The sequence below is a fragment of the Cryptomeria japonica genome, chromosome 10, assembly GCF_030272615.1.
Source record: "Cryptomeria japonica chromosome 10, Sugi_1.0, whole genome shotgun sequence".
Classification (NCBI taxonomy): domain Eukaryota; kingdom Viridiplantae; phylum Streptophyta; class Pinopsida; order Cupressales; family Cupressaceae; genus Cryptomeria; species Cryptomeria japonica.
Window position 1 is genome coordinate 334,984,690 of NC_081414.1, and position 8,978 is coordinate 334,993,667.

Sequence of the window (8,978 nt, forward strand, 5' to 3'; positions counted from 1 at the left end):
GGGATTTTTTGATTCTTTATTTAATACACCTATACAAGAAGAAGTACAACAACAAAATAAGGAGGTTACTCATGTTCAATATTCATAAAAGAAAAGAGGTTGGAGTAGAAGTAGAAGTCATCAAGATAGTATTATTGGTGTGCCTCCTCCTCCTGGCCCTAGGTCACAACTTCCTTATAATTTTGAATCAACCCAGGAACAAGGAGATGCAAACCTAATAGATTTAGGTGATACTTCTGGATTTGAAATAACTTTGCCAGATCCTAAAGAGGTTTTTGGAGATATAAGCATATTAAAGAAAGAACTCCAAGAACAAACTGATTTGAGAAAAATAAAAGAAAAAGAGAAGGAATCTGAAGTTATGAATTTGATGATTGAGAGGGACAACTTAATGAGGCCATTGGCTACACTCAAGGCTTTGAATCATGAGCAGATTAAGCCTAATGTTGAGGGGCCTATTCTAAGAGAAATTCTAGACAAGAAATTCGAACATACTGCAAAACAAAATCCTAGGAGCCTTGCTGATTGCCAAAAACTAGTAGGTCCTAGTCAGTTAAACGCTCAAATTCCCAAGTTAGACCATGACAGGGGAAAGCAAAAGGTGTCTGATGTCAAAATAAATGATTAAAATATACCCACTATCTTGGATTTGAGCCATGGATCATCTAAAATAGATGTTGAATTAGAGAGGGTTAGGATAGAAAGTGAGACTCTTGCAAAAGAGTTAAAGAGAATTGAGATGGATGCTTCGATAGAATAAATGAAAAGGAAAATTTGTTTCCTAGAAATGTCATCATTAAATGATGCTTACTTTACCACTAGTCCATCTAACACCCAAGTTGTTTCAAGTTTGATTCCCATGGATATACCAAATATCAGTACAAGTATTCCTGCTCAAATTATTCAGGGTACTTAGAGGACTAGAGTTGCTATTGGGATTGGTACTGGAAAAAAAATGACTAGAACTAATGCAATTAATAATGTTGTAGGACAAGTTGCTACTAGGCAGTTCCAGAGAAGACCTATCCACCTAGAAAGGTATATGCAATTGTGTTTCGATGGGATACCAAGGAATCCTAATAAAGTCCCAAATGAGTTGCGGGACAAGATAAATAAGTTTGTAGGAAATAATGCCATCATGGGTGAGGAACATCTAAGAGCCTTTACAGATAAATCAAAGGACTATGAAGTGGAGCATGAAGATGTTGTTATGAAACTCTTTGTCACCAAATGTAAGCATTAATTCTTGGGAAGAGTTTGAAAACATCTTCAAGGAGAAATATGGTGACAAAACTACTACAAGTTTCATGTTAAATGAGTTCAACAACATCAATAAGTCACCAAATGAAGTTGTCACTAATTTCAACATCATATTTCAAAAGGCTATGCATAAGTTATTTCAGGTTCTAAGGTTAGACAATAATGTTTGTCTAACCACATATGTAAATGCATTTGATGCTAAAATGAAATATATTTTAAGGAATAAATATCCTTAGAATCTAAGAGATTCATTCAGGATTGCCATAAATATTGAAGGGAATAGGAGAGCTTCAGGCAAGATTGGGAGGAGAGAAGATCCCAGGTTCTCCAAGATTGAAAAGGAAAAAATGGAAAAACCTTTGAGATTAAAGTCAAAGGAAGAAGACAAGTGGGATAAGGTGCTCAACACCTTGAAGGATCTTAAGTTGACTGTTGCAAAAAATGATAAGGGTGTTGCACTAGAAAAGCAACAGTTCAACAAATTTAGCAGACCTCCAAGGTTACGAGATCATCCTTACAACATGAATTAGAAGGATGGGAAGCCAGTTCAACAATAATAAAGGAATAAACATGAGAAACAAACTCTTGATCCATTTTAAAACATACAATGAATGTTGTTGAATATACACCTTGGTGTATTGCTTGTCAATCACCTCATTCACCTGAGTATTGTGTCATTGCACAATTTATTTCTGCCAAGGATGATATACAAGAAGAAGACGAAGAAAATTTTGAAGATGGCAATATTGATTGTCTTATGACTACTTCTTACTTGGGGAGAGGAGAATACTTCTCTGATACTAAGGCTCGGGACTTGGATGTGGATTATCAAAGGCGAAGGAATGAATCTTGTCATCAGAAAGTTTTTTCTGATGATGAATTATGTTTTGGTGACCAAGCGTGTAATACTGAGCAAGGAGAAGACATTGTGTCTTTGAGAACACTTTCAAATTAGGAGATTGCCCAGATAATAGTTGCTACGGTAGCTCAAGTCAAAAGTAGCTACCAACTGAGAAACAAAAAAATTGGTGAAGATCAAGGTAAGCCTTCTGGTTTATTCATTAAGGAAATAAATAATAAAGGTCAATAGATCAAAGAAAATAAACCAAAGAAAGATGCGGTTAAGAAAAAGGAGTGGGCTAAGAAGGTTGAAATTCCAAAGCTCAGTGAGGATGTTACTTCACCCAAAGTGAAGACAAAAATTGTTGAAAATTCTTGGGAAGAGTTCGAAAACATCTTCAAGGAGCAATATGGCGACAAAACTACTGCAAGTTTCATGTTAAATGAGTTCAACAACATCAAGAAGTCACCAAATGAAGCTGTCACTAATTTCAACATCAAATTTCAAAAGGCTATGCATAAGTTATTTCGAGTTCTAAGGTTAGACAATAATGTTTGTCTAACCACATATGTAAATACATTTGATGCTAAAATGGCATATATCCTAAGGGATAAAGATCCTTAGAATCTAAGAGATGCATTCAGGATTGCCATAAATGTTGAAGGGAATAAGAGAGCTTCAGGCAAGATTGGGAGAAGAGAAGATCCCAAGTTCTCCAAGATTGCAAAGGAAAAAACAAAAAAACCTTTGGGATTAAAGTTAAAGGAAGAAGACAAGTGGGATAAAGTGCTCAGCACCTTGAAGGATCTTAAGTTGACTGTTGCAAAAAATGATAAGGGTGTTGCACCTGGAAAAGCAATAGTTCAACAAATTTAACAGACCTCCAAGGTTACAATATCATCCTAACAACACGAATTAGAAGGATGGGAAGCCGGTTCAGCGACAACAAAGGAATAAACAAGAGCAACAAACTCCTGATCCATTGTAAAAACATACAATGAATGTTGTTGAAGATACATCTTGGTGTATTGCTTGTCAATCACCTCATTCACCTGAGTATTGTGTTGTTGCACAAATTATTGTGTTGTTGCACAAATTATTGTGTTGTTGCACAAATTATTGTGTTGTTGCACAAAGTATTGTGTATCTTCAACAAATGTTTTTACAATATCATTCACCTGAGTATTGTGTTGTTGCAAAAATTATTTATCCCCAACTTGAAAAGTATGAGGGACATGATGAGGATCCATAAGTTGTTTTTTTATTTTCTTGAGTCTTTTGAAGAATTTGAACTACTTTGGACTAAAGACTCTACAAATGTTGAATGAAGGCTTGGGCCTTATCTTGCTCTTTCTGAATATGCATTGTGGCTGGAGATGGCAAGGATAAGGGCAACTCATATGGAACCAAAGGCTGAAAACCAAGACATACCTCAAAAGGTGAGTGAGTTGTAGATGAGTGAACTGCCCAGTTGTATGCATGCTCTATGTGGGTTAGGCTCAAATCCCACTTGGTAGGAGAGCTATGATGATAAATCCTTAAACTATGTACAAGAGTTCAGTTCACAACTTCAGTTTGACCATCTGAGTGAGGATGAAAAGAAGTGGAGAAGTTAAGGGAAACTCCCAAGATCTTCCACAAAGATCGCCAAAAATGGCCCACAAAACATGAGTCACGATAAAAAACAATGCTAGTGGGTAAACCAAAAGATCTCCAAACAGAGTCAAAGAAGAGTTGGGCTAAGTCATGTGCATAACTTGTCTTGTGGCATGGAATGAACTTAGCCTTCTTGTTGAATAGATCAACAACCACAAAAATGCAATCATGATGACAAGAAGTCAGTGGAAAGCCACTAACCAAATCCATGGAAATGCTCTTCCAAGGATGAGAAGGAATAGGCAAAGGAATAATCAAGCCCATTTTTCTGTTGGTTGGTTTATAGCGGCAACAAACTGCACATCTCTTGAGGAAATGTAGAACATCTCATTGCATATGAGGCCGATAGAAGAAACGTTGATAATGATGAAGTGTTTTTTGTTTTCCAAAATGACCACCACAAAGAGTAGAATGTGCCTCCTTGAGAAGGGAAGCTCGATAATCTCGAGGAACACAAAGTTTATCCAACTTGTAGAGTAACCCTTCCTTGATATAAAAATCTTGAGAAACTGTTAAATTGGAAGCTGAAGGATTTTGAAGACTGGTGTATGTCATTCCAAAATCAGGATCTAGAGCATATTGAGAAGACCATGTCTAAAATCCCAAATGAGAAGTGGTCACTATAGTTAAAGCATGTGTTGTAGGAGGCCGACTCAAACAATCTGCAACATTGTTGGTGCTTCCCTTCTTATACTTGATGACCAAGTGAAACTATTGTAAATATGAAGCCCACTTCATATGCCTGGCTTCTTCAATTTTATTCTGAGATTGAAGAAATTGTAGAGGCAAGTGATTAGTGTGAACAACAGTTTCTTTCCCCAAAAGATAATGCCTCTAATAATTAATGGCTTGGACCAATGCATATAACTCCTTATCATTTGTGGAGTAGTTCCTTTTAGCAAAAGAAAATTTTTCTGAATGATAGGCCACATGATGATCATTTTGCTTCAAAATAGCTCCAAGTGCATAATGTGAAGCATCTGTCTCAATCTCAAAAGGTTGTGAGAGATCTGGTAGAACAAGAACAGGTGTTGAACATAATTTTTCTTTCAATGTGTTGAAAACTTGAGAGTGAATTTTCGTCCACTTGAATGCAACACTGGTCTTTTTCAATTGGTGTAAAGGTGTGGCAATGTCTGAGTAATGTAGAATAAACTTGCGGTAGAAGTTGGCAAGACCAAGAAAACTCCTCAATTCGGTGATATTTGAAGGAGTAGGCCACTTGAAAAGAACTTCCACTTTCACAGGATCCACTTGAACACCATGTGCATCAATGATATACCCAAGATAGGAGATAGATGTCTGACCAAAAGAACACTTGGAAAAGTTGGCATACAAACTGTTCTGCTGAAGAGTGCAAAGAACACGTTCCAAATGTTGAAGATTCTCTTTCCAAGTCTTAGAAAATATGAGAATATCATCTAAATAGATGATAACAAATTTGTCCAAACAATCACGAAACACCTCATACATCAATTGCATGAAAGTGGCAGGAGCATTGGTGAGACCAAATGGCATCACAAACCACTCAAAAAGTCCCATCTTGGTTTTGAAAGTCATCTTCCATGTGTCCTCACCCTGAACTCTAACTTGGTGATACCCACTTTTCAAATCAATCTTAGAGAAAAAAATTGCACCTTGAAGTTGATCCAATAGGTCATCAATGCGTGGAAGTGGATATTGATTTTTGATGGTAATCTTATTTAATGCCTGAAAGTCAATACAAAGACACCAAGTTCCATCTTTCTTGAGTACCAATAAAATTGGTGAAGCACAAGGGGATGTACTTGGTTTAATGAAGCCTTTAGACAATAAATCTTGAATTTGTCTTTTTATCTCATCACTTTGAACAATTGATTGTCGATACATTGGAGCATTAGGAAGAGATGCAATAGGAACAAGATCAATAGAGTGATTGATCGCTCATTTTGGGGGAAGTGTTTTAGGCTCTTGAAATACATGTGAATATTCTTGCAACAATTTTTCTAGTGTAGCATGTGGCTTAGACATAATAATTTTTGCTTCAGAATTTTCATATTGTTGCCTTATAAAAATTAATGCAAGCTCTTGTGCTTGATTTATAGCTTTTCTTGCATGTCTGCAGCTAAATACAATATTTTCTATGCTCTTAGTATATTTTATTAGATATGTTTTATTATCTTGTTGCAGTGTATAGGTGTTATTAAAGGCATCATAGTGAGCTTTCCTATCATACTAATAGGGTTTACCAAGTAGCAAACCACAACAATCCATGGTGGTCACATCGAAAGTGACCTTATCAATAAACTTGGGGCCAAATGCAAAAGAGATAGTGCAGGTGTGAGTGATCTGTGAGCATGAATCATTATCCTTCCATCCAAGTGAATATGGGATGTGGATCCTTTCGTAAATGAAGTTTGTCAACAATGGACTTCGCAATCAATTTTTCTGTGAGCCATTGTCGATGATACAATCCACAAAAAAATTATGTGTTAAATGTGCACGACTGACAAACAAATTGTCACATCCCCCTGAAGTAGAATGATGGTTCATTAAGGTGACCTTGTTGAGTCTACCTTTCAACTCATCATAATTATTATCATAACCAAAAGTCTCAATGGGAATATTTTTCCTTTTCTCACCATGAGACTGTATAATTCGATTCTTCTTTTTCAACTTAAAACATTCAAACTTTTCATGTCCCTTCTTTTTACATTAAGTACAAAACTTAGATTTCTTAGTATCAAAAGGAGGAGACTGAAAAGAAGAGGATGGAGAAGAAATTTTATCTCTGGAATTTTTTTTGTTGTGGCCGAGAACTCGAAGCCTTTGGAGGACCTGCAGAAAATGAAGGTCGAGATGCACGAAACTGGGCAACTAGCTTTTCCTCTGCCAATTGTGCTTGGTTGAATGCAACATCAAGAGATTGTAGGGTAGTATATTTCAACTCCCTAAACAAATGTTCCTGTAAGTCGCTCTTGAACTTTAAGATTAGAGCAACAACTGGCTCTTTCACCCGAAGTAGTATTCTTAGCCAATTGAACTGGTAGATATAATCTTGCACTGACATATGTCATCCTTGTCATAGGCAAAGCCATTTGATGTGCAATTCTTGCTCATAGTTTGAAGGATAAAATGCATCCTTTAAGGTTGTGACAAGTTGATTCCATGTGGTGATAGGGTCATGAGCATATTGCCGCTCAGTGACCAAAACCTTAGCGACACCAATAAGTTTCAATTTGGCAAAAGGAACCTTATCAACATCGAAAGTCCCATTATAGGTGAACCATGTTTCCATGTCAAGGATCCAAGTTTGGAGCACTTCAGGATCTTGAGATCCATCATAGATTTTGACTTCACATTTCGCTGAAGGTCGGTGGCATTTTGGACCAGGAAGCTGTTGAATTGCAATATCATTGACTTTATCAGTCAATGTGTTTATCACATTGGCAAGTTCAACAACTCGCTCAACTAAATTAGAAGCCATATTATTGCGAGTTAAAGCCAGTGAAAAGCTTTACACCTCCCAACAATAAAAATAAACAACCACTCTGGATCAAAACTCTACCAAACTTGGGGAAAAATAATGGAATTGAGAGATCAATGAGTGCTAGAATAAAACCAATTTTCAAGAGGTTTTGAATGTCACTAGACACAATGTAGCAAATTTTTAGAGGAAAAATACCCCTTAGATCACAACATATGGAATTACTACTCTCCAAGGTAAGTTTTAGACAATTTTTTTCTTTTTTTCTTTTTAAGATTAAGGAGCACTATAGCAAAACCTTATAAAGAATATAATTTTTTTTATTTTTTCAATGAAAAACCATGAAGAAGGAGCAAAACCACATTTTTTACCCAAATACCACGTTTTTGGGTCCAAAACCACTAACAAAACCATTATGTTTCTTTTGTATTCAGCAGTTGAGGCTGCCGGATTGAAATTGCTATAACTTTCTCAATACTAAACAAAATTCAGAACCATAAAATATTCTGGAAAGCTCTAAGAAAGATGCTTCTTTCCACACAAATTATTTAACAAAATATTTTGTATATAAAAAGCTGTTAATGAAAGAATAGCACGGATTGCAAAGAAAATGCACAAAAAAAAGAAAAAAAATGGTGCTTACTTTTGCAAGCAAGTAGTTCCAAGTTCTTTTGGATGAATATTTCTCCTCAAATGAGTGAAAAATCTTCAAAGATATTCTCTTGTTGTTGAAAGCTCTAGGACTAATTTTTTTTCCTTTTTGACAGACTGGATTTGAATGATAAATTCAAACCCAAGGATCAGAAAATGCTCTGATACCAACTAATATGGAACAAGAAAAGAAAGAGCAACAAACAGAGATTGAATTCCACAAATTAGATAACAATCTCTGCAAACAAGGCTGCAAACTTTCATTATTCCAATATGTCTCCATGAGGAGAAAGCTACAAATATATAGGCATTAATATGCCTAAAATAAAGGACTTGGAAATATTTTCCAAATCTCCATGTGAGATGGAAAAGAAAAGAAATATAATATACTCTTCCAAATCTCAACGTGAGATGGAGAAGAATAAAAAATAAACAAATAAAATCATGATATACTAATGTATGCTAACCTCCTAACAACTAGAAAACTAACATTTGACTTTTCACGTTTCACTTTTTATTTTTGACACTTACATAGGATAAGAAACAAATAAAATTAATACTAAGCTAATAACTTATATATATATATATATATATATATATATATATATATATATCCTATGCATACCCTATAAATCCTCATCATGTGTAATGCTGAGCAAGGAGAAGACATTGTGTCTTTGAGAAGACCTTCAAATTAGGAGATTGCCTGGATAACAACTGTTATGGCAGCTCAAGTCAAAAGTAGTTACCAACTGAGAAACAAAACAGTTGGTGAAGATTAGGGTAAGCCTTTTGGTTTATTCATAAAGGAAATAAAGAATAAAGGTCAGGAGATCAAAGAAAATAAACTGAAGAAAGATGCGGTTAAGAAAAAGGAGTGGGCTAAGAAGGTTGAAATTGCAAAGCCCAATGAGGATGTTGCTTCACCCAAAGTGAAGACAAAAATAGTTGAAAAGTTTGTTGCGCCTGTTGGAGAGGAATCAAAGCAGAAACCAAATGTCGAAAGCAGCAAGTTGAAGAAACATGAACAAAAACCAGGTATGTCCCTTGAATTTCCAGAATACACACCTGTTGACATGTTTTGGTTGCTTTCTCAAATTACAA

At 35.6% G+C, this 8,978-nt stretch overlaps 1 protein-coding gene across 1 annotated transcript; it reads right to left on the reverse strand.

The window, feature by feature from the left end:
- Window positions 1-4,591: 4,591 nt before the first annotated feature.
- Window positions 4,592-5,299, reverse strand: LOC131076101 (uncharacterized mitochondrial protein AtMg00860-like). Its single transcript, XM_058013150.2, has one exon. The coding sequence runs from the start codon at window positions 5,297-5,299 to the stop codon at window positions 4,592-4,594; it is 708 nt and encodes a 235-aa protein (XP_057869133.2).
- Window positions 5,300-8,978: the final 3,679 nt, after the last annotated feature.